Raw genomic sequence first — 26,738 nt, 5'->3', positions numbered from 1 at the left:
AACGTTAGAGTTCCTTAACGGTGGTGGGTTTGGGCCAGTTACTGACAGCCGTGACTTTGTTCTCATCCCATGCTGACCCCTCCAGGTGTCAGTACGAACCCGAGGAAGTTTACCGAGGTTACATGGAAGGTGCTCTTTTCAGTCTTCACATAAAGGTAATGGTCAAGGAGCCGTTGAAGAACCCTTTGTACATGATGTATGTGTTCCTTCAGGGAGTAGGAGTAAATCAGGATGTCATCAATGTAGACGATGAGAAAGCGTTTGATCATATCCTGGAAAACCTCGTTCATAAAGGATTGGAAGACGGCGGGGGCGTTAGTAAGGCCGTAGGGCATGACCAGGTATTCGTAGTGGCCTCGTGCGGTGATAAAGGCAGTCTTCCATTCGACGCCTTTACGTATACGGACAAGGTTATAAGCACTTCGCAGGTCGAGTTTTGTATAGATGTTGGCGCGGCCCACTTGTTCAATGGTTGCTGGGATCAGAGGAAGAGGGAAACGGTTCTTGACCGTAACGTCATTCAGGGAACGGTAATCAATACATGGACGGAGACCACCATCCTTTTTTTCAACGAAGAAGAAGCTGGACGCAGCTGGGGAAGAAGAAGGACGAATGAAAACGTTTTTGAGTGTTTCATCAATGTAGTTCTCCATTGCCTCATTTTCCGGGATAGATAGGGGGTAAACACGGCCCTTCGGTGGGGACACTCCAGGGAGTAAGTCAATAGCACAGTCCCCTGGGCGATGTGGTGGCAGAGTGGAGGCCTTGATTTTGCTAAAGACATTGCTGTACTGGGCGTATTCAGATGGTATGGTGGGTGGCACTGCAGAGGCAGAGTCCTCAATGGTGGTGGCTCAGCAGGGTAGGCTGAGACAACTGGTGAAGCAGGTAGAAGTCCAGGACAGTAGTTCACCTAGTCGCCACCAGATGGCAGGGTCATGACGACAAAGCCAGGGGTGTCCGAGGATGAGTGGCTGTTTAGGGGATGAGAGTTCCATGAGTTGAATGGTTTTGGTGTGGAAAACTCCAATCTGGAGGGTAACGCTCTGTGTCAGGTGCGTAATGAAGCCCATGCCCAATGGCTGTTAGATCAATGTCAAGCTCTTGTACTAGCTGGTGATCGATAAAATTACCTGCTGCTCCCGAATCTATCAAGCCCTCTACGTACTTAGTAACCCCCTTCACGGTTATCAATACTGGGATGGAGAATTGCTTCTGTGAGCTATTTAGAAATAAGGACATGCCTACCTGCATGGCAGCGGAGGGACCCTTCTCATCTCTCCGTGGGGGGCGATCAGGGCAATGGCTGAGTAGATGATCTTTCCCGCCACAGTATAGGCAGAGCCCTTTTTGGATCCGCCTTTGACGTTTGATTTTATGATTATGTATGTCGTCATAGAATAACTGGAACTGGTGGGTAGTCACTCCTATCTGTGCAGTAATGGATATAAGGGAGAAGTATACTACCATGGGAGATTGGTGGGGTGTGTGTGTGTGTTTGTGTGTGTGTGTGTGTGTGTGTGTGTGTGTGTGTGTGTGTGTGTGTGTGTGTGTGTGTGTGTGTGTGTGTGTGTGTGTGTGTGTGTGTGTGTGTGTGTGTGTGTGTGTGTGTGTGTGTGTGTGTGTGTGTGTGTGTGTGTGTGTGTGTGTGTGTGTGTGTGTGTGTGTGTGTGTGTGTGTGTGTGTGTGTGTGTTTGTGTGCCGGAGAGGGGGAATCATCTGACTGAAAGTCATCAGACTGGCCTAAAGGGAACAAACTAGAAGCATCTCTTAGAGGAATCTAGTGGCTCTGTAAGACAGAGGCTGCACCCCCCTATCCACGTCGACGGGACCGCAGTGGAAGAAGGTGGAAAGCTTCAAGTTCCTTGGCGGACACATCACTGACAAACTGAAATGGACCACCCACACAGACAGTGTGGTGAAGAAGGCGCAACAGAGCCTCTTTAACATCAGTGGTTGTCCCACTGGCTATCATAAGGTGAATGCACCAGTTTGTAAGTCGCTCTGGATAAGAGCGTCTGCTAAATGACATAAATGTAAATGTAAATGTAAAGAAATTTGTCTTGGCACTTAAAACCCTCACAAACTTTTACAGATGCACAATTGAGAGCATCCTGTCGGGCTGTATCACCACCTGGTACGGCAACTGCACCGCCCGCAACCGCAGGGCTCTCCAGAGGATGGTACAGTCTGCCGAACGCATTATCGGGGGCAAACTACCTGCCTTCCAAGACACATACAGCACCCTATGTCACAGGAAGGCCAAAAAGATCATCAAGGACATCAACCACCCGAGCCACTGCCTGTTCACCCCACTGTCATCCAGAAGGCGAGGTCAGTACAGGTGCATCAAAGCTGGGACCAAGAGAATGAAAAACAGCTTCTATCTCAAGGCCATCAGACTGTTAAATAGCCATCACTAGCACATTGGGCTCCCGAGTGGCGCAGCAGTCTAAGGCATTGCATCTCAGTGCTTGAGTCGTCACTACAGACCCCCTGGTTCGATTCCAGGCTGTATCACAACCGGCCGTGATTGGGAGTCCCATAGGGCAGCGCACAATTGGCCCAGCGTCGTCCGGGTTTGGCCGGTGTAGGCCGTCATTGTAAATAAGAATTTGTTGTTAACTGACTTGCCTGGAAAAATTAATAAAATAAACATTAGAGGCTGCTGCTTATTGAAATCACTGGCCACTTTAAGAAATTTAACATTAGTCACTTTAATTCTTTTTACAGTCACTTTAATAATTTTTACTTGCACTACTCATCTCATATGTACTGTACATACTGCATTATATTCTATAATATTCTACTGTATCTTAGTCCATACCGCTCTGTCATTGCTTGTCCATATATGTATATTTTCTTAAATTCCATTCCTTTCTTGTTTTGTGTGTATTGGGTATATGTTGTGATATTGTTAGATATTACTTGTTACATATTACGCACTGTCGGAGCTAGAAGCACAAGTATTTCGCTACACCCGCTATGACATCTGCTACACATGTGTATGTGACAAATAACATTTGATTTGATTTTAATAATGTTTACATATCTCACATTACTCATCTTTTATGTATACACTGTATTCTATACTATTCTACTGTATCTTAGTCCATGCCGCTCTGACATCGCTCGTCCATATATGTATATATTCTTAATTCATTCCTTAATTATATTTGTGTGTATTGGGTATATGTTGTGAAATTGTTAGATATTACTTGTTAGAAATTACTGCACTGTTGGAGCTAGAAGCACAAACATTTCCCTCCACCCGCAATAACATCTGCTAAACACGTGTATGTGACCAATACAATTTGATTTGATTTGATATCATGTTGTAAGGCAGTGTGTGTATCATGTTGTAAGGCAGTGTGTGTATCATGTTGTAAGGCAGTGTGTGTATCATGTTGTAAGGCAGTGTGTGTATCATGTTGTAAGGCAGTGTGTGTATCATGTTGTAAGGCAGTGTGTATATCATGTTGTAAGGCAGTGTGTGTATCATGTTGTAAGGCAGTGTGTGTATCATGCTGTCAGACAGTGTGTGTATCATGTTGTAAGGCAGTGTGTGTATCATGTTGTAAGGCAGTGTGTGTATCATGCTGTCAGACAGTCTGTGTATCATGTTGTAAGGCAGCGTGTGTATCATGTTGTAAGGCAGTGTGTGTATCATGTTGTAAGGCAGTGTGTATATCATGTTGTAAGGCAGTGTGTATATCATGTTGTAAGGCAGTGTGTGTATCATGTTGTAAGGCAGTGTGTGTATCATGTTGTAAGGCAGTGTGTGTATCATGTTGTAAGGCAGTGTGTGTATCATGTTGTAAGGCAGTGTGTGTATCATGTTGTAAGGCAGTGTGTGTATCATGTTGTAAGGCAGTGTGTGTATCATGTTGTAAGGCAGTGTGTGTATCATGTTGTAAGGCAGTGTGTGTATCATGTTGTAAGGCAGTGTGTGTATCATGTTGTAAGGCAGTGTGTGTGTCATGTTGTAAAACAGTGTGTGTGTCATGTTGTAAGGAAGTGTGTGTATCATGTTGTAAGGCAGTGTGTGTATCATGTTGTAAGGCAGTGTGTGTATCATGTTGTAAGGCAGTGTGTGTATCATGTTGTAAGGCAGTGTGTGTATCATGTTGTAAGGCAGTGTGTGTATCATGTTGTAAGGCAGTGTGTGTATCATGTTGTAAGGCAGTGTGTGTATCATGTTGTAAGGCAGTGTGTGTATCATGTTGTAAGGCAGTGTGTGTATCATGTTGTAAGGCAGTGTGTGTATCATGTTGTAAGGCAGTGTGTGTATCATGTTGTAAGGCAGTGTGTATATCATGTTGTAAGGCAGTGTGTATATCATGTTGTACAGGCTTTGGTTTCCCAAATTGATTATTTCAAAACAGAAACTTGTGTGAACTCGACTGCAGTGGAACGTAGCGAATATAACTAAGCCTAATAAGGATCATGCAAGGTGTTATACTGAACAAAAATATGAACACAACATACAACAATTTCAAAGATTTTACTGAATTACAGTTCATATAAGGAAATCGGTCAATTGAAATAAATGCATTAGGCCCTAATCTATGGATTTCACATGACTGGGAATACAGATATGTATCTGTTGGTCACAGATACCTTAAGAAAAAGGTAGGGGCGTGGATCAGAAAACCAGTCAGTATCTGTTGTGACCACTATTTGCCTCATGCAGCGCGACATATCTCTTTCGCATAGAGTTGATCAGGCTGTTTATTGTGGCCTGTGGAATGTTATCCCACTCCTCTTCAATGGCTGTGCGTAGTTGCAGGATATTGGCGGGAACTGGAACACGCTGTCGTACACATCGATCCAGAGCATCCCAAACATGCTCAATGGGTGACATGTCTGATGAGTATGCAGGCCATGGAAGAACTGGGACATATTCAGCTTCCAGGGATGGTGTACTGATCCTTGCAACACGGGGCCGTGCATTATCATGCTTAAAAAATAGGTGATGGCGGCGGATGAATGGCACGACAATGGTCCTCAGGTTGTCGTCACGGTATCTCTGTGCATTCAAATTGCCATCGATAAAATGCAATTCTGTTGTTTGTCCATAGCTTATGACTGCCCATACCATAACCCCACTGCCACAATGGGGCACTCTGTTCACAACATTGACATCAGCAAACCGCTTGCCCACACAACGCCATACACATGGTCTGCGGTTGTGAGGCCGGTTGGACGTTCTGCCAAATTCTATAAAACGACTTTGGAGGTGGCTTATGGGAGAGAAATGAACATTCAATTCTCTGGCAACAGCTCTGGTGGACATTACTGCAGTCAGCATGCCAATTGCACGCCCCCTCAAAACCTTAGACATCTGTGGCATTGTGTTGGGTGACAAAACTGCACATTTTAGTGGCCTTTTATTGTCCCCAGCACAAGGTGAACCTGTGTAATGATCATGCTGTTTAATCAGCTTATTGATATGCCACACCTGTCAGGTGGATGGATTATCTTGGCAAAGGAGAAATGCTCACGAACAGGGATGTAAACAAATTTGTGCACAACATTTGAGAGAAATAAGCTTTTTGTGCATATGGAACATTTCTGGGATCTATTATTTCAGCTCATGAAACATGGGACCAACACTTTACATGTTGCATTGATATTTATGTTCAGTGTAACTTATTCCTAATTAGTGCCTTTTGGTCTGCACCCTCCATCCCTCACCCAGACCCTACAGGGTATTATAAAGGGCTAAAAGAAATGCCCTAACCCAGACCCAGGGCTGAATTAAAGCTGCATGTGTTGGACAATAATTAAAAAGCTGCTTAGAGAGAGAGAGAGAGAGAGAGAGAGAGGAGAGAGAGAGAGAGAGACAGAGAGAGAGAGAGAGAGAGAGAGAGACAGAGAGAGAGAGAGGAGAGAGAGTGATAGAGAGAGGAGAGAGGAGAGAGAGGGAGAGAGAGAGAGAGACAGAGAGAGAGAGAGAGAGAGCAAGAGAGAGAGAGAGAGGAGAGAGCAAGAGAGAGAGAGAGAGAGAGAGACAGAGAGAGAGAGAGGGAGAGAGAGAGAGAGAGAGAGAGAGAGAGAGGAGAGAGCAAGAGAGAGAGAGAGAGAGAGAGAGGAGAGAGCAAGAGAGAGTGATAGAGAGAGAAAGAGGAGAGAAAGCGAGAAAGCGAGAGAGAGAGAGAGAGAGAGAGAGAGAGATTGTGTGTGTGTGTGTGTCTGTTTGTCTGTCAGTCTGTGTGTCTGTCTGTCTGTGTACAGTGAAACAGCTTCTTGTTTGCCACTAGCCTGTGTACCGTGTGTGTACAGTAACTGTCTTTGTATTTGATTAGTGCAGCTAATGATGACTGTACTGTACATTAACTTTACACAAGCACTGTATCTGCAAATTGAAAGAGGTAGCCCTCAGCAGTAAGTGACTTGCTGTAATAGAGTTTAGGGCCTGTCTCTGTCCTGATCTGGGCTCAAACATGGGACCTTCTGCATAACAACCCTTCATGGTCCTGTGTGGCTCAGTTGGTAAGAGCCTGACGCTAGCAACACCAGGGTGGTGGGTTCGATGTTTGCTGTGACCACCCATATAAAAAATTTACACGCTCAGTTGTAAGTCGCTTAGGATAAAAGCTTCTGCTAAATGCATATGTTATGTTACACACAGTTGAAGTCGGAGGTTTACATACACTTAGGTTGTAGTCATTAAAACTTGTTTTTCAACCACTCCACATGTTTCTTGTTAACAAACTATAGTTTTGGCAAGTCGGTTAGGAGATCTACTTTGTGCATGACACAAGTAATCTTTCCAACAATTGTTTACAGACAGATTATTTCACTTATAATTCACTGTATCACAATTCCAGTGGCTCAGAAGTTTACATACACTAAGTTGACTGTGCCTTTCAACAGCTTGGGAAATTCCAGAAAATGATGTCATGGCTTTAGAAGCTTCTGATAGGCTAATTGACATAATTTGAGTCAATTGGAGATGTACCTGTGGATGTATTTCAAGGCCTACCTTCAAACTCAGTGCCTCTTTGCTTGACATCATGGGAAAATCAAAAGAAATCAGCCAAGACCTCAGAAAAAAATGTGTAGACCTCCACAAGTCTGGTTCATCCTTGGGAGCAATTTCCAAAACGCCTGAAGGTACCACGTTCATCTGTACAAACAATAGTACACAAGGCTAAACAGCATGGGACCACGCAGCCGTCATACCGCTCAGGAAGGAGACGCGTTCTGTCTCCTAGAGATGAATGTACTTTGGTGTGAAAAGTGCAAATCAATCCCAGAACAACAGCAAAGGATCTTGTGAAGATGCTGGAGGAAACAGGTACAAAAGTATCTATATCCACAGTAAAACGAGTCCTATATCGACATAACCTGAAAGGCCGCTAGGCAAGGAAGAAGCCACTGCTCCAAAACCGGCATTAAAAAGCCAGACTACTGTTTGCAACTGCACATGGGGATGAAGATCGTACTTTTTGGAGAAATGTCCTCTGGTCTGATGAAACAATAATAGGGCAGTTTGGCCATAATGACCATCGTTATGTTTGGAGGAAAAAGGGGGTAACTTGCAAGCCGAAGAACACCATCCCAACCGTGAAACATGGGGGTGGCAGCATCATGCTGTGGGGGTGCTTTGCTGCAGGAGGGACTGGTTCACTTCACAAAATAGATGGCATCATGAGGAAGGAAAATTATGTGGATATATTGAAGCAACATCTCAAGACATCAGTCAGGAAGTTAAAGCTTGGTCGCAAATGGGTCTTCCAAATGGACAATGACCCCAAGCATACTTCCAAAGTTGTGGCAAAATGGCTTAAGGACAACAAAGTCAAAGTATTGGAGTGGCCATCACAAAGCCCTGACCTCAATCCTATAGAAAATGTGTGGGCAGAACTGAAAAAGCATGTGGGAGCAAGGAGGCTTACAAACCTGACTCAGTTACACCAGCTCTGTCAGGAGGAATGGGCCAAAATTCACCCAACTTATTGTGGAAGGCTACCCGAAACGTTTGACCCAAGTTAATCAATTTAAAGGCAATGTTACCAAATACTAATTGACTGTATGTAAACTTCTAACCCACTGGGAATGTGTTGAAAGAAATAAAAGCTTAAATAAATCATTCTCTATTATTCTGACATTTCACATTCTTAAAATAAAGTGGTGATCCTAACTGACCTAAAACAGGGAATTTTTACTAGGATTAAATGTCAGGAATTGTGAAAAACTGAGTTTAAATGTATTTGGCAACTTCTGACTTCAACTGTATGTCAAGCAGCACCGTCAATACCAGTGACCCAGAAAAAGCCCAGGCGTTTCTATGTCTTGGGCTACAATACTTCTAGGTCTATTACTGCACTGCACACGCAGCTAACTACTTACCAGTGCCACGTCAGCTGCAGGGTCATTCCATGAAATTAGTCTCTTTTGGGTATTGTGATAAAAAAACATTTTTATTTCACAGAATTTTTACATTCTTTCATGAAGAGCACATATTCAACTTAAAAAACAAACATGTTTTCCCATCTCAAGAGGTTAAATGACTTTAGTAAGAGCCTATTAAGTGCCAAATAAAGTAACAGGGTTGACCATAACAGGGTTGACTGTAACAGGGTTGATGATTTCTTCCTAAATCAGCCATAAATCCCCTCGTGACAAGGGGAATGGAAGCTTGTTGTGTGCAACAGGGAGGGGCAATTAAATGCAAGCTTCACCCCAAAAATTATATTGTAAAAAAAAAATATATATATATATCTATGTTTAACAGGGTTGACATGTTATGCTCGAACAGCTCAGCTTAGTTTTACCTTAAAATGAATCACTAATCACTTGAAATAAATAATAATCTTGAGAAATGACTTTGGCAAAGCAACAAAATAACTTTACAATGATGGTGAAAACTTGGAGAGATTTTGGTGCACAGATGGTGCACAGACCCACTGGACAAAAACTGGTTGAGTCAACGTTGTTACAACGTAATTTGTCAACGTGTATTGACGTGGAATCTGCGTGGAAAATGCATTGGTTTAAAAAATTGTTTTGAGGGTAAAATTTCAACCACAGGATCATGTCATGATACACTGCTCAAAAAAATTAAGGGAACACTAAAAAAACACATCCTAGATCTGAATGAATGAAATAATCTTATTAAATACTTTTTTCTTTACATAGTTGAATGTGCTGACAACAAAATCACACAAAAATGATCAATGGAAATCAACCCATGGAGGTCTAGATTTGGAGTCACCCTCAAAATTAAAGTGGAAAACCACACTACAGGCTATCCAACTTTGATGTAATGTCCTTAAAACAAGTCAAAATTAGGCTCAGTAGTGTGTGTGGCCTCCACGTGCCTGTATGACCTCCCTACAACGCCTGGGCATGCTCCTGATGAGGTGGCGGATGGTCTCCTGAGGGATCTCTTCCCAGACCTGGACTAAAGCATCCGCCAACTCCTGGACAGTCTGTGGTGCAACGTGGCGTTGGTGGATGGAGCGAGACATGATTTCCCAGATGTGCTCAATTGGATTCAGGTCTGGGGAACGGGTGGGCCAGTCCATAGCATCAATGCCTTCCTCTTGCAGGAACTGCTGACACACTCCAGCCACATGAGGTCTAGCATTGTCTTGCATTAGGAGGAACCCAGGGCCAACCGCACCAGCATATGGTCTCACAAGGGGTCTGAGGATCTCATCTCGGTACCTAATTGCAGTCAGGCTACCTCTGGCGAGCACATGGAGGGCTGTGCGGCCCCCCAAAGAAATGCCACCCCACACCATGACTGACCCACCGCCAAACCGGTCATGCTGGAGGATGTTGCAGGCAGCAGAACGTTCTCCACGGCGTCTCCAGACTCTGTCACATCTGTCACGTGCTCAGTGTGAACCTGCTTTCATCTGTGAAGAGCACAGGGCACCAGTGGCGAATTTGAAATCTTGGTGTTCTCTGGCAAATGCCAAACGTCCTGCACGGTGTTGGGCTGTAAGCACAACCCCCACCTGTGGACGTCGGGCCCTCATACCACCCTCATGGAGTCTGTTTCTGACCGTTTGAGCAGACACATGCACATTTGTGGCCTGCTGGAGGTCATTTTGCAGGGCTCTGGCAGTGCTCCTCCTGCTCCTCCTTGCACAAAGGCGGAGGTAGCGGTCCTGCTGCTGGGTTGTTGCCCTCCTACGGCCTCCTTCACGTCTCCTGATGTACTGGCCTGTCTCCTGGTAGCGCCTCCATGCTCTGGACACTACGCTGACAGACACAGCAAACCTTCTTGCCACAGCTCGCATTGATGTGCCATCCTGGATGAGCTGCACTACCTGAGCCACTTGTGTGGGTTGTAGACTCCGTCTCATGCTACCACTAGAGTGAAAGCACCGCCAGCATTCAAAAGTGACCAAAACATCAGCCAGGAAGCATAGGAACTGAGAAGTGGTCTGTGGTCACCACCTGCAAAACCAGTCCTTTATTGGGGGTGTCTTGCTAATTGCCTATAATTTCCACCTGTTGTCTATTCCATTTGCACAACAGCATGTGAAATGTATTGTCAATCAGTGTTGCTTCCTAAGTGGACAGTTTGATTTCACAGAAGTGTGATTGACTTGGAGTTACATTGTGTTGTTTAAGCGTTCCTTTTATTTTTTTGAGCAGTGTATTAACAAAATCTGAACATAAACAAATCTTGTATAAGATATGATGAATTTGTACCTTAAAAACAATTATATCCACTATCCTCCTACTTGAGAATGTATCTATCTACAGCTATCCTTCGGTCTCCCAGCCAAGGTTTTAATCAAGTCCAGCCCTGCTTAGCTATGATATTTGTCACTGACTATAACCAATGCGCTATTGTGAGAATGCTTATTGAGAGATCTACACTTAAAATAGATTCACTGTTGCTATCAAAGTCATTCCAACGGGGTAGGTTTATTAACGGGGCAAATTAAATGTGACCATACAACAGCTATAGTTTCAATTCAACCCAGAATTCAACGAAACAAAAAATCAGACATTGTTTTTCCATTGGAATTTGGTTGTACTTTTAGATGTTTGAAAGCATAGTGATAACACATTAAAAAATTCAACTAACTTGTGGCTGTCTTTTTGAGTGGGTGATTATAGGTTGTAATCTCATTGATCAACATCTCAACCAAATAGATTGATTACCCAATTATCTACCTTGAAATGACGTAGTGTGCCCAGTGGGGAGGGACATGTTAAAAGCCTGAATTCTAGCACATTAGTAAGTCTTTATTCATATTAAAAATCAGATTTATTGAATTTTCCATGTGGTGTATATTAAACAGCACTTCATTTAATATAACATGCTTTTAAATTCAATATTGTTGGACAGTTTGTACTTAGAATATCAGAGGGCCGAAAAAGGGACTCATTTCGTGGAATGACCCTACAATAGACGTGGCAAAAATAAAAAAGCTGATTAGCAAGTTTGGTTTCTGTTTTTTTGACAGCTTTTCAAAACAGGCTTTATTTCGGATTTACTTTGATTAAGCATGTAGACTCATGGTCATGGTTTCTCTTCACGTCGCCAGCTGTTTGGACGCTAGCTTTTTCCCACAATGCAGTCTGTTGCTGTTGTTTCTAGATATTGCTTTACACAGACAGACTTAGGGAGTAAACACACGTTGTTTAAGGATTCAGTACATTACAGAACAGTATGTGATTTAAATGCAGATGCTGAGGAAACTTCTTCTGGAGGCCTCTAGCTTGATATCTTGACAAACAGTGTAATATTACTTGAGAAGTAAACAGAATTGGTGTTAAGTATGGCAAGATTTCATGGAGTAGAGAGGAGATTCAGCAACTCTTGGAGGACAGTGGAATTAAATAAAAAAGTATCTTTATTATTAAAAGTAGAAACAACACATTTCAAGATTTATGTAAGTGAACTGTTAATTTATGATGCTGAGGCCTGCTGTGTTCTGGAAGTTAAGTTCCTTGGGTTCCTGGGTTTATTACTTTGACCCCAGATCAAGGTAGGGTCAGGTGCAAGTATTCTAGCCAGTCACAGGGTCGCGACTCAGACATATAACATGAGCTAACTCACAGCTCCTAGGAATTCAGTTTGTGGGATTCAGGGAATCAAATTTTTATACTTGGTCAAATCTTTCTCAGGAAGTCTCCCCATGGCCTCTGTCACACCTGGGTTCAAATACTATTCGTAATCATTTCAAATACTCGATTGAGGCTTGATTGAGCTTGCCTGGTTCACTGGAATTAATAGAAAAGTTGTAAAAAGAGAAACTCCTGCCCATATGACACTACCAGGCAGGGTAAAGCAAACATTCAAAAGTATTTAAAATATTTCAAATCATATTTGAATCCAGGTCTGGCCTATGTTTACACAGTCAGCCCAATTCTGATATGTTATTCACTAATTGGTCTTTGGACCAATCACATCAGATATTTTTCAGAGCTGATCTGATTAGTCAAAAGACCAATTAGTGAAAAAAAATATCAGAATTGGGCTTTCTGTGTAAACACAGCCTCAATTGAAAACAATGGGGCGAGGTGATGATGAGCTATCTAGTTGTTCTGAACTGTGACCCAGTTTGGTGCTGAAAGTTTTACAGAAACAAAGGGGCTATTATATTCTACTACAGCAACCTCCTGCCCAACCCACCCAGCATAATTACTCAGTGAGAATTGGCACAGATAATTGATTGTGTTTTTGGCAGGCAGGAACAGATGTAAGGCTGTATTCCAAAATCCACCTGCATCATTATAATTTGCAAATAGGCTATGTCTGAGCTGGATTAGCTTGAGGAAAATGGAAAATGATAGGTTGTAGGTGTTACATTTTAAATTAATACATTAATTCAATCAATTTAGACCCATCAGACTTATGGTGACTGTTGAGGTATTGTTGGATCTGTAAGCAGCTTCTCCATTATCTTTGTGAATGATTAAATGTTTGATTGAATAAATTAATGAAAGAATGAATGAATGAACTGGCCTCGCTCCCAGGAAGACTGTTGCTGAAATGTAGTTTGTCGTAGGCAAAAATTGGAAAGGTCATATTGAAAAAGGCTAAGGAATCAACATAAGTTGATGACAACATACTGTATGTTAATGACGTTGATGAAAACATAAGTTAATGACATGAACATCATTTGAAGTGATGTCTCAGTTACGACTTTGCAGGAAACATTTCTCCAGAAGCAGAATCTCCGCACCGTGATGCAACTATCAGTCATATTTTCAGCATTAAGAAGCACAGGACATCTGAGGTGAAGTTGCTGCTGTTGAAAATATTTGAATAGAAATGTGAATGACGTATGCCAATGCTGAACCACTGATACCTCAGATCAGTGTCTTTGTGCTTCCTCTCTGATGGACAGAACTAGAGATGTTATGCCCTGGTCTACCTGAAGCGACGTCTTTGTGTTCAACTCTGATGGACAGAAATAGAGATGTTATGCCCTGGACTATCTGAAGTGACGTCTTTGTGTTCAACTCTGATGGACAGAAATAGAGATGTTATGCCCTGGACTATCTGAAGTGACGTCTTTGTGTTCAACTCTGATGGACAGAAATAGAGATGTTATGCCCTGGTCTACCTGAAGCGACGTCTTTGTGTTCAACTCTGATGGACAGAAATAGAGATGCTATGCCCTGGTCTACCTGAAGCGACGTCTTTGTGTTCAACTCAGCCTGTTGAAGAAAGGATAGTACCGATCTCACTGATGACAACCGCCATCACTGCAGGGCTATTTTCATCCCTAACAATGTAGTCCGGAGACTGATGCTGATGCTCACCTGTTTCCCATTAATTGTCCTGAGTTTTTGCCATGAGGCTGAATATGTCATAGTCATGAGATTATGACTCATGAGATTGAAGACCTCTTTTAATCATGGTTTTGTGAAGACTGCCAACGGAGAGCAACAACGAGCGAGGACTCGGTGCTCAGCATTCTTAGACCAGGCACTTGTTAGTCCGATTTTCTTTTGATATTTTTCTTTTCTTGACCTCTTTCCTACCTCTTTTTTTCTCTCTCTCTCTCTTCTTTTCTCCCTCTCTTTAGATGTTCCTGGCGGCCCTGTCCTTTGCCTACTTCTCTAAGGCCTTGTCTGGGAGTTACATGAAAAGCACGATAACCCAGCTGGAGAGGAGATTTGATATCCCAAGTTATTTGATAGGTGTTATCGACGGGAGCTTTGAAATAGGTAAGTACTGTACCTGCCACCTACATGTTTTGTTTGCTTCTCTACCTAGCTATACGTTCTTCTTCTTCTTCTTCTTCTTCTTCTTCTTCTTCTTCTTCTTCTTCTTCTTCTTCTTCTTCTTCTTCTTCTTCTTCTTCTTCTTCTTCTTCTACCTACTTAGCTATTCATACTGTATGTTTCACGAAATGTTAGGGTGCATCAGGTGGATGAGTGGGCCAAGATTTACGTCTTCCGGAGCGTCATCGTAGGGTCAACACTCTATATGCCAATTCATGAGCTTCTCTTTGAACGAACGTGGCGTTTGTTATGGTGGGTTGTGTAATACAACCTCAAAGAAAATCCAGTTCCATGGATCAGTTCTGCACATGACCCTGGTCTGTAGCACCAGTCACTGGGGTTTCAATGGTGATGTACGTTTCCATAGGCAATTGCATCAAAAGCAGGGCTTCTTGTTGAAATGGAGAACATAATATTATGTCCGCATGCTGGATCCTATGGCTCAGTGTGTTAGAGTATGGTGATTGAGCAACATCAGGGTTGTAGGTTGGTATACTATATTATACCCTGATGAATACAGCTTGTCTGTCCAAACGTTGGTTATTAAATGATTTCATTTGAGCTCCTAGAGTGTGAGGCTCTCCTTTTCTTTATCAAGTGTTCTACTCCGCTTGCCAGCACCTCTCCTAAACAGGTGTTCTACTCCGCTAAGCAGCACCTCTCCTAAACAGGTGTTCTACTGTCACACCCTGGCTCTGGGACTCATTATGTTGAGCCAGGGTGTGTTCATTCTATGTTTTCTGTTTCTATGTTGGGTGTTCTAGGTTGTTTATTTCTAGGTTTGACTGAGTGACTCCCAATCAGAGGCAACGAGTGTCAGCTGTGTGCTGGTTGTCTCTGATTGGGAGCCATATTTAACTGTCTGTGTTTCACTTTGTGTTTGTGGGTTTTTGTTCCGTGTTCGGTCATTGTCACTGAGGACTTCACGAGTCGTTTATTGTTTTGTTATTTTGTGTGTATGCTTTAATTTAATAAAGTAAGTATGTTCGCTACTAACGCTGCGCTTTGGTCCACTCCTTCATACGACGTTCGTGACAGAAAAACCCACCATAAAAGGACCAAGCAGCGTGTCCAGGAGCAGGCAGACTGGACATGGGAGGAAGCGCCAGGAAAGGAGATGGAGAGGCTGGCGATGGCCCGGGTGGGCAAATCGTGGTCCTGGGAGGACATGCTCGGGGGCAAGGGACCTTGGGGTAGGATTAAGGCCCTGGCGAGAGAGGAGCAGCGGCGTCAGCAGTGCCATCGTCGGACGGACGAGAGGCACCCCCAATAATTTTTTAGGGGGGGGGCACACGGCATGGGCGACTGGGCAGCAGGAGGCTGCCACAGGGCGAAATGGGAGACGAGGAGAGAAGGCCACCGGGTTACGGGAGCCATTGGCGAGAGGAGGGAAGGAAGTTGTAGAGGCACGGCGAGAGGTACTGAGGTGTATTGCCAGTCCGGTCCGGCCCGTTCCTGATCCCCGTTTAAGGCCAGTGGTGTGTGTTCGCAATACGGTCCGGCCTGTTCCTGCTCCACGCACCAAGCCTACGGTGTGCGTCGCCAGCCCAGTCCGGCCTGTCCCTGCTCCACGCACCAAGCCTACGGTGTGCGTCGACAGCCCAGCCCGGCCTGTCCCTGCTCCACGCACCAAACCTACGGTGTGCGTCGCCAGCCCAGCCCGGCCTGTTCCTGCTCCACGCACCAAGCCTACGGGGTGCGTCGCCAGCCCTGCCCGGCCTGTTCCTGCTCCACGCACCAAGCCTACGGTGTGCGTCGCCAGCCCTGCCCGGCCTGTTCCTGCTCCACGCACCAAGCCTACGGTGTGCGTCGCCAGCCCAGTCCGGCCTGTCCCTGCTCCACGCACCAAGCCTACGGTGTGCGTCGACAGCCCAGCCCGGCCTGTCCCTGCTCCACGCACCAAACCTACGGTGTGCGTCGCCAGCCCAGCCCGGCCCGTTCCTGCTCCACGCACCAAGCCTACGGTGTGCGTCGCCAGCCCTGCCCGGCCTGTTCCTGCTCCACGCACCAAGCCTACGGTGTGCGTCGCCAGCCCTGTCCGGCCTGTCCCTGCTCCACGCACCAAGCCTACGGTGTGCGTCGTCAGCCCAGCCCGGCCTGTCCCTGCTCCACGCACCAAGCCTACGGGGTGCGTCGCCAGCCCTGTCCGGCCTGTCCCTGCTCCACGCACCAAGCCTACGGTGTGCGTCGTCAGCCCAGCCCGGCCTGTCCCTGCTCCACGCACCAAGCCTACGGGGTGCGTCGCCAGCCCGGCCCGGCCTGTCCCTGCTCCACGCACCAAGTCTACGGTGCGCGTCGCCAGCCCGGCCCGGCCCGTTCCTGCCACTCGCACCAAGCCAGGGGTGCGAGTCGTCAGTCCGGCACAACCCGTGCCTGGGTCATCGGTGCCAATTCAGGTACCGCTCTACTGCTCCACTAAGGAGCTGAAGCCTACCGCTCCTGCTATGTCCAGTCCAGCTCCAGCCAGCGGGACCGGACCAGGGGCGCTATGGGGGGTTTGTTGGAGGGTGGTGGGCAAGCCCGGAGCCGGAGCCGCCGCCGAGGAGGAATGCCCACCCAGCCCTCCCCTGTTTTGCTCGTATTTAGGCGCGGTCGCAGTCCTTTAGGGGGGGGTACTGTCACACCCTGGCTCTGGGACTCATTATGTTGAGCCAGGGTGTGTTCATTCTATGTTTTCTGTTTCTATGTTGGGTGTTCTAGGTTGTTTATTTCTAGGTTTGACTGAGTGACTCCCAATCAGAGGCAACGAGTGTCAGCTGTGTGCTGGTTGTCTCTGATTGGGAGCCATATTTAACTGTCTGTGTTTCACTTTGTGTTTGTGGGTTTTTGTTCCGTGTTCGGTCATTGTCACTGAGGACTTCACGAGTCGTTTATTGTTTTGTTATTTTGTGTGTATGCTTTAATTTAATAAAGTAAGTATGTTCGCTACTAACGCTGCGCTTTGGTCCACTCCTTCATACGACGTTCGTGACAGAAAAACCCACCATAAAAGGACCAAGCAGCGTGTCCAGGAGCAGGCAGACTGGACATGGGAGGAAGCGCCAGGAAAGGAGATGGAGAGGCTGGCGATGGCCCGGGTGGGCAAATCGTGGTCCTGGGAGGACATGCTCGGGGGCAAGGGACCTTGGGGTAGGATTAAGGCCCTGGCGAGAGAGGAGCAGCGGCGTCAGCAGTGCCATCGTCGGACGGACGAGAGGCACCCCCAATAATTTTTTAGGGGGGGGGCACACGGCATGGGCGACTGGGCAGCAGGAGGCTGCCACAGGGCGAAATGGGAGACGAGGAGAGAAGGCCACCGGGTTACGGGAGCCATTGGCGAGAGGAGGGAAGGAAGTTGTAGAGGCACGGCGAGAGGTACTGAGGTGTATTGCCAGTCCGGTCCGGCCCGTTCCTGATCCCCGTTTAAGGCCAGTGGTGTGTGTGCGCTTTGGTCCACTCCTTCATACGACGTTCGTGACATCTACTCTGCCAGCCAGCACCTCTCCTAAACAGGTGTTCTACTCTGCTTCCCAGCACCTCTCCTAAACAGGTGTTCTACTCTGCCAGCCAGCACCTCTCCTAAACAGGTGTTCTACTCCGCTAGCCAGCACCTCCCCTAAACAGGTGTTCTACTCTGCTAGCCAGCACCTCTCCTAAACAGGTGTTCTACTCCGCTAACCAGCACCTCTCCTAAACATGTGTTCTACTCTGTCAGCCAGCACCTCCCCTAAACAGGTGTTCTACTCTGCCAGCCAGCACCTCCCCTAAACAGGTGTTCTACTCTGTCAGCCAGCACCTCCCCTAAACAGGTGTTCCACTCTGCCAGCCAGCACCTCCCCTAAACAGGTGTTCTACTCTGCCAGCCAGCACCTCCCCTAAACAGGTGTTCTACTCTGCCAGCCAGCACCTCCCCTAAACAGGTGTTCTACTCTGCCAGCCAGCACCTCCCCTAAACAGGTGTTCTACTCCGCTAACCAGCACCTCCCCTAAACAGGTGTTCTACTCCGCTAGCCAGCACCTCCCCTAAACAGGTGTTCTACTCCGCTAACCAGCACCTCCCCTAAACAGGTGTTCTACTCCGCTAGCCAGCACCTCCCCTAAACGGGTGTTCTACTCTGCTAGCCAGCACCTCTCCTAAACAGGTGTTCTACTCTGCTAGCCAGCACCTCTCCTAAACAGGTGTTCTACTCCGCTAGCCAGCACCTCTCCTAAACAGGTGTTCTACTCCGCTAACCAGCACCTCCCCTAAACAGGTGTTCTACTCCGCTAGCCAGCACCTCCCCTAAACAGATGTTCTACTCCGCTAACCAGCACCTCCCCTAAACAGGTGTTCTACTCCGCTAGCCAGCACCTCTCCTAAACAGGTGTTCTACTCCGCTAGCCAGCACCTCTCCTAAACAGGTGTTCTACTCTGCTAGCCAGCACCTCTCCTAAACAGGTGTTCTACTCCGCTAGCCAGCACCTCTCCTAAACAGGTGTTCTACTCTGCCAGCCAGCACCTCTCCTAAATAGGTATTCTACTCTGCTTCCCAGCACCTCTCCTAAACAGGTGTTCTACTCCGCTAGCCAGCACCTCTCCTAAACAGGTGTTCTACTCTGCCAGCCAGCACCTCCCCTAAACAGGTGTTCTACTCTGCCAGCCAGCACCTCCCCTAAACAGGTGTTCTACTCTGCCAGCCAGCACCTCTCCTAAACAGGTGTTCTACTCTGCTTCCCAGCACCTCTCCTAAACAGGTGTTCTACTCCGCTAACCAGCACCTCTCCTAAACAGGTGTTCTACTCTGCCAGTCAGCACCTCTTCTAAACAGGTGTTCTATTCTGCCAGCCAGCACCTCCCCTAAACAGGTGTTCTACTCTGCCAGCCAGCACCTCCCCTAAACAGGTGTTCTACTCCGCTAGCCAGCACCTCTCCTAAACAGTTGTTCTACTCTGCCAGCCAGCACCTCTCCTAAACAGGTGTTCTACTCCGCTAACCAGCACCTCTCCTAAACAGGTGTTCTACTCTGCCAGCCAGCACCTCTTCTAAACAGGTGTTCTATTCTGCCAGCCAGCACCTCCCCTAAACAGGTGTTCTACTCTGCCAGTCAGCACCTCCCCTAAACAGGTGTTCTACTCTGCCAGCCAGCACATCCCCTAAACAGGTGTTCTACTCTGCCAGCCAGCACCTCTCCTAAACAGGTGTTCTACTCTGCCAGCCAGCACCTCTTCTAAACAGGTGTTCTACTCTGCCAGCCAGCACCTCCCCTAAACAGGTGTTCTACTCTTCCAGCCAGCACCTCCCCTAAACAGGTGTTCTACTCTGCCAGCCAGCACCTCCCCTAAACAGGTGTTCTACTCTGCCAGCCAGCACCTCCCTTAAACAGGTGTTCTACTCTGTCAGCCAGCACCTCTCCTAAACAGGTGTGCGTTTCTTTTGGCTTTTGGTACACTATATGTGCCATTGTCAATGTTGACAGTTCTGTAAGCACTTTGGATAAAAGTGTCTGCTAAATTACCATAATGAAATCATATCAAAATAACATCCTGGCGCTCTACGTTTTTTTCTGGTATAAAAACAGAATCACATCTGTGGTTCAGATGTAAACGTCTCCTGACCAATAGTGTTGTTGTTCTGAAAATGTGACCCCTGTAACTGTCAAATGTGCCCAACCATGTCTCCTCCCCCTCATCCCTGTATTGTAGGTAACCTGTTGGTGATAGCCTTTGTGAGTTATTTTGGTGCCAAGCTTCACCGACCCAAGATCATAGCGATCGGATGTGTCCTGATGTCGTTTGGGACGTTCCTCATCGCCATGCCTCATTTTATTTTAGGACGGTAAGTAAGAGGAGTACACAACTTGTTGTCAGAACATGATCATGTGTTGACCTCCCTGTGTTTGTAGGTGGAAGAGGGCTCACATTGAGTTATGTTTTTACAGTGAGATAGTAGTTTGATCTAAGGTTTGGCTACATGTTGCATGTAGATACTTAAAGATCTATTGTCACTGACAAAGTAGAATTATGTGGTTTAGATAACAAATCATGGGTATTGCATGGCCAACATACTGCTTTCCTTTTTATTAATTGTATTACTTTTTTAAAAATCTTATCTTATTTATATTATTTTATTTGCTGTGAATTACATGTACAGTATATCTAATGACACCTGATCAATGATTTATCCTTCCCCTTGCTTAACAGTCACATTGGTATTTTTTACACAGCTATAAGTTCCAATCGTCAATTAGAGCATCCATGAATTCAACTACTAACTTCAGTCCATGTCCGGCAAGCTCAACTGAGTCCACACAGGCAGGTGACAGGGCCTCTATACTGCCGTCTGTAGGTAAGACATAGTAACTCAACCATATACACAGACATCCAGTCCAAATTCAATCCCTACCCCCCTCGCCTTGACCCTAACTCTTCAATGTTTGTAGATCTGTAAGATGGAAGCGATATAGTGGGAGCTCCAACACTACACTGCTTCTACCTACTCAGACCCTTCATATTTTCTAACATTGAAGGGTTAGGGCCAACGGGTGGGGTAAGGAGGGAATTGGGACCGGCACTTGTTCATCCATTGTATCATCAAATTCTACTATTATATTGTGGGAGCTAATGCTGTATTTAAGCATGTTTTTTTTCTTTTTTTCTAAATGACAGGCTGTGAGCAAGAGTCCAGTGTGTCTATGTGGATCTATGTATTCCTGGGTAATGTGTTAAGGGGGATAGGAGAGACTCCTGTACAGCCGCTGGGAATCTCCTATATAGACGACTATGCCAGGTCCGAGAATGCAGCCCTTTACATTGGTAAGGTTACATGTTTGTTTTTTCTGTCTCACAAAAATTCATTATAACTTTTAGAATAATTGTTTAAAGTAGGATAGGTCATCTGTCATGTAGCTAAATAAAGTTCCTGTCTTTTCTATGTTTGAATGTTTCAGGCTGTGTCCAGACCATATCAATCATAGGTCCTGTCTTTGGCTACTTACTAGGATCCTTGTGTGCCAAGATATACGTTGACATAGGATACGTGGACATGGGTGAGTCGAGTTTGGGAAACCCTGGGTTGTTCTCAATTCACTTACTGATTTAACTGAATCCTAAATGGCTTTGAGCCCAACCCTGTTGGTTATTTGACCCTACTACATCTGTCCTTCTTCTCCAGAGACTATCACCATCACCCCAGGCGATGCCCGCTGGGTCGGGGCGTGGTGGCTGGGGTACCTCATAGCCGGGGCCATCACCCTCATGTCTGCCGTACCCTTCTGGTTCCTGCCCAAGTCACTGCCCATGCCTGTGGATAAGCACGATGCCAACTGCACCCCAGAACAGACCCGGTTCATCAAGGACTCTCCCTCAGCCATGGAACATAAGTTTAGACCAGAGGAACCGGCCAACTTCCATCAAATGGCTAAAGGTACCTTAATATATCCTGGTCTGGCCTTGCTTTGAGAAGACCCATAACAACATACAGTACAGGCCTAATGATCAGATGAGTGTGTACTTCAGGCAGGGCAAAATTAGGCTGGGGGTACAGTAACCTATTGGAGTGGACCATATCAACTGCAATCAATTTTTTTTTTTAAAGGGTTCTGAAAGGGTTCTTTGGCTGAAGAGAACCCACTTAAGAACAATTTTATGTTATCTACCTGGAACCCAAAAGGTTCTCCTATGGGGACATCTGAAGAACCCTAGGTTCTAGATAAAATGTTTGTTTCTCAGAGTGTACTTCAGAGGGCTCAGAGAGTACACTATGAACTATCTGAGCCCTCTGAAGTAGTGTATATGGTTGTCTCCAATAGCGTTATTCATTCTCTTTTGATCTGTATGTCAATGCAGTTTTATATGGATGTGAATAGTAAGACATGAAAACGTACAGAAACGAGTAACAATAATGGTTTTTGTTGTATTTTCACAGAATTTGTTCCAACATTGAAGAGCCTACTGGGAAGTCCAGTGTATATAATCTACCTGTGCGTGACCATTATTCAATTCAACTCTCTCATCGGCATGGTAACCTACAAGCCCAAATACATTGAGCAACATTACGGACAGTCAGCATCAAAAGCAAACTTCCTAATGGGTGAGTGCTTCATTATTTTATGATCATGTGTTTAATGTGTCTTAAAATCATACGTACATAATCAAAAATAACATTATAATATTGTGTAATGTTGTAACAAAAAAAATATTTTCAGTGAGCTGATTTTGTCTGGAGTGTTTCATGTTCTGTCTTTTACCCATTTTATTTATGTTACATTTCCATGGCAGTATGGTTCTTTCATACAAGAAAAGCTGACTGCCCCTCCAAAGATAGCTCTGACTTCACTGCAATTAAACACTGACATAATGAGATGGACACTGACTTCACTGCAATTAAACACTGACATAATGAGATGGACACTGACTTCACTGCAATTAAACACTGACATGATGAGACGGACTAGATAAAAGCGACATTGACATGAAATGAATAGATAAGAACATTGAATAATGACATTAATACATAGCCAGTCTTGATATAAAATTATATTAAAGTTAAATTATATTTAAAGTGCTGTTGATGACCACATAATAATATGCTTTTATTCTGTACTCAATTAGAGAAGAGTGGTTTAGTAGAGGAGAGGAGGTTGGGGGCTCAGCCAGAAATACATTCAGCATTCCCCCTGTCCTTTCAGGCATCAAAAGACAGTTTCATCTCTCATGACCACTTCACATGAAATATGGATGAATGACTTTGATATGAATGCGGCTATTCCTTCCTTTGATCTCTTCTGGGAAGAAGGATTGTGCAAGATACAGTTGCATCTCTGCCTCCCTGTAAAAAACCCAGTGAGGTGATTCCCCATGCAGTTCCCTTCCCCTCTTTAAGATCCCGGGCCCTTCCTCAATTCGTCTTTCCGTGATTCATCGCCTCCTGTCTCCTCGAACCCCCTTCTCATCTCTATTGGAGGAGAAGATCCTTATGAGGATGAGGCGATGAGACAAAGATGATAATTGGGAAAGATCCCTTTTGTCTTGTGATGTCTGTATTGTACGTGCCTTGCTACCCAGACTCGTTGCTCCTGCCAAATGCTACGCCACGCCCACGGACGATAGTTTCTTCTTTGCAATGAGTCTGGATCTGAGTACCTCGCCGACCCTTCACCGAATGCCAACACGTTTGGGGCCGTCTGATCGGTCCTGAAACCGATGGGTTGGGCCAGAGCCAGAACACGTGTGGGCAAAGCGGCCGGTTTGAAAATTCGTTATTGGCTTTGATACTCTGATTGGTTAGAGATTATCCTATCGATTATTCATTTGTTTTGTACAACACCCCTCCTTTTCATTTTCCTGTGATATCATCTTGTTTTGACATTTTTAATTTATTTTTAATTTTTAATTTTTTTATTTATTTAACCTTTATTTAACCAGGTAAGCCAGTTGAGAACAAGTTCTCATTTACAACTGCGACATGGCCAAGATAAAGCAAAGCAGTGCGATAAAAACAACAACACAGAGTTACTTATGGTTACATAAGGGGTAAACAAAACATAAAGTCAAAAATACAACAGAAAATATATATACAGTGTGTGCGAATGTAGTAAGTTATGGAGGTAAGGCAATAAATAGGCCATAGTGCAAAATAGTTACAATTTCGTATTAACACTGGAATGATAGATATGCAAAAGATGATGTGCAAATAGAGACACTGGGGTGCAAAATTAGCAAAATAAATAACAATATGGGGATGAGGTAGTTGGGTGGGCTAATTTCAAAATGGCTGTGTACAGGTGCAGTGATCGGTAACCTGCTCTGACAATTGACGCTTAAAGTTAGTGAGTGAGATAAGAGTCTCCAGCTTCAGAGATTTTTGCAGTTCGTTCCAGTCAATGGCAGCAGAGAACTGGAAGGAATGGCGGCCAAAGGAGGTGTTGGCTTTGGGGATGACCAGTGAGATATACCTGCTGGAGCGCAGACTACGGGTGGGTGTTGCTATGGTGACCAGTGAGCTAAGATAAGATGGGGAATTGCCTAGCAGTGATTTATAGATGACCTGGAGCCAGTGGGTTTGGCAACGAATATGTAGTGAGAGCCAGCCAACAAGAGCGTACAGGTCACAATGGTGGGTAGTATATGGGGCTTTGGTGACAAAACGGATGGTACTGTGATAGACTACATCCAATTTGCTGAGTAGAGTGTTGGAGGCTATTTTGTAAATGACATCGCCGAAGTCAAGGATCGGTAGGATAGTCAGTTTTACGAGGGCATGTTTGGCAGCATGAGGGAAGGAGGCTTTGTTGCGAAATAGGAAGCCGATTCTAGATCTAACTTTTGATTGGAGATGCTTAATGTGAGTCTGGAAGGAGAGTTTACAGTCTAACCAGACACCTAGGTATTTGTAGTTGTCCACATACTGTAGGTCAGACCCACCGAGAGTAGTGATTCTAGTCGGGTGGGCGGGTGCAAGCAGCATTCGGTTGAAGAGCATGCATTTAGTTTTACTAGTGTTTAAGAGCAGTTGGAGGCTACGGAAGGAGTGTTGTATGGCGTTGAAGCTCGTTTGGAGGTTTGTTAACACAGTGTCCAATGAAGGGCCAGATGTATACAAAATGGTGTCGTCCGCATAGAGGTGGATCCGAGCGTCACCAGTAGCAAGAGCGACATCATTGATATACACAGAGAATAGTCGGCCCGAGATTGAACCCTGTGGCACCCCCATAGAGACGGCCAGAGGTCCAGACAACAGGCCCTCCGATTTGACACATTGAACTCTATCTGAGAAGTAGTTGGTGAACGAGGCGAGGCAGTCATTAGAGAAACCAAGGCTATTTAGTCTGCTGATAAGAATACAGGGTCGAAAGCCTTGGCCAGGTTGATGAAGATGGCTGCGCAGTACTGTCTTTTATGGATCGCGGTTATAATATCGTTTAGGACCTTGAGCGTGGCTGAGGTGCACCCATGACCAGCTCGGAAACCGGATTGCATAGCAGAGAAGGTACGGTGGGATTCGAAATGGTCGGTGATCTGTTTGTTAACTTGGCTTTCAAATACTTTTGAAAGGCAGGGCAGGATGGATATAGGTCTGTAACAGTTTGGATCTAGAGTGTCACCCCCTTTGAAGAGGGGGATGACCGCGGCAGCTTTCCAATCTCTGGGGATCTCAGACGTTACAAAAGAGAGGTTGAACACGCTTGTAATAGGGGTTGCGACAATTTCGGCGGCTAACTTTAGAAAGAAAGGGTCCAGATTGTCTAGCCCAGCTGATTTCTAGGGGTCCAGATTTTTCAGCTCTTTCAGAACATCAGCTGTCTGAATTCGTGTGAAGGAGAAGCGGGGGGGGGGGGGGGGGGCATGGGCAAGTTGCAGCGGAGGGTGCAGAGCTGGTGGCCGGGGTAGTGGTAGCCAGGTGGAAAGCATGGCCAGCCGTAGCAAAATGCTTGTTGAAATTCTCGATTAATGTAGATTTATCGGTGGTGACAGTGTTTCCTAGCCTCAGTGTAGTGGGCAGTTGGGAGGAGGTGCTCTTATTCTCCATGGACTTTACAGTGTCCCAAAACTTTTTGGTGTTAGTGCTACAGGATGCAAATTTCTGTTTGAAAAAGCTAGCCTTTGCTTTCCTTAGTGATTGTGTATATTGGTTCCTGACTTCCCTAAAAAGTTGCATATAGCGGGGGCTGTTCGATGCTAATGCAGTACACCACTGGATGTTTTTGTGCTGGTCAAGGGCAGTCAAGTCTGAGGAGAACCAGGGGCTATATCAGTTCTTAGTTCTGCATTTTTTGAATAGGGCATGCTTATTTAAGATTGAGAGGAAAGCACTTTTAAAGAACAACCAGGCATCCACTACGGACGGAATGAGGTCATTATCCATCCAGGATACCCGGGCCAGGTAAATTGGAAAGGCCTGCTTGCTAAAGTGTTTTAGGGAGCATTTGACAGTGATGAGGGGTGGTCGTTTGACCGCGGACCCATGCAAATAAGGCAGTGATCGCTGAGATCCTGGTTGAAGACAGCGGAGGTGTATTTAGAGGGTACATTTGTCAGGATGATATTTCCATTTCAGTCATTTAGCAGACGCTCTTATCCAGAGCGACTTACAGTTAGTGAGTGCATACATTATTAAAATTTTCATACTGGCCCCCTGTGGGAATCGAACCCATAACCCTGGCGTTGCAAACACCATGCTCTACCAACTGAGCTACATCCCTGCCGGCCATTCCCCTCCCCTACCCTGGGCCAATTGTGCACCGCCCCATGGGTCTCCCGGTCACGGCCAGCTACGACAGAGCCTGGATTTGAACCAGGATCTCTAGTGGCACAGCTAGGACTACGATGCAGTGCCTTAAACCACTGCGCCACTCGGGAGGATATCTATGAGGGTGCCCATGTTAACAGATTTAGGGTTGTACCTGGTAGGTTCGTTGATAATTTGTGTGAGATTGAGGGCATCTAGTTTAGATTGTAGGTTGGCCGGGGTGTTAAGCATATCCCAGTTTAGGTCACCAAGCAGTACGAACTCTGAGGATAGATGGGGGGCAATCAGTTCACATATGGTGTCCAGGGCACAGCTCGGG

The 26,738-nt window shown here is 45.6% G+C and overlaps 1 protein-coding gene across 1 annotated transcript in view; it reads left to right on the top strand.

The window, feature by feature from the left end:
• LOC311122741 (solute carrier organic anion transporter family member 1C1-like) overlaps positions 1–26,738 on the top strand; it is a gene marked incomplete at both ends in the record, with an annotated part of 38,762 nt that overhangs the window by 2,609 nt on the left and 9,415 nt on the right. Inside the window, 7 exons of the mRNA XM_084197065.1 lie at positions 14,016–14,157; positions 19,876–20,008; positions 20,397–20,518; positions 20,839–20,985; positions 21,120–21,218; positions 21,344–21,595; positions 22,097–22,261. Coding sequence (XP_084053191.1) covers positions 14,016–14,157; positions 19,876–20,008; positions 20,397–20,518; positions 20,839–20,985; positions 21,120–21,218; positions 21,344–21,595; positions 22,097–22,261 — 1,060 coding nt within the window. The remainder of the gene's footprint in view (positions 1–14,015; positions 14,158–19,875; positions 20,009–20,396; positions 20,519–20,838; positions 20,986–21,119; positions 21,219–21,343; positions 21,596–22,096; positions 22,262–26,738) is intronic.

The sequence above is a fragment of the Coregonus lavaretus genome, assembly GCF_964263955.1.
Source record: "Coregonus lavaretus genome assembly, contig: HAP1_SCAFFOLD_721, whole genome shotgun sequence".
Lineage (NCBI taxonomy): Eukaryota > Metazoa > Chordata > Actinopteri > Salmoniformes > Salmonidae > Coregonus > Coregonus lavaretus.
This window is presented reverse-complemented; position numbering and strand designations above follow the sequence as displayed.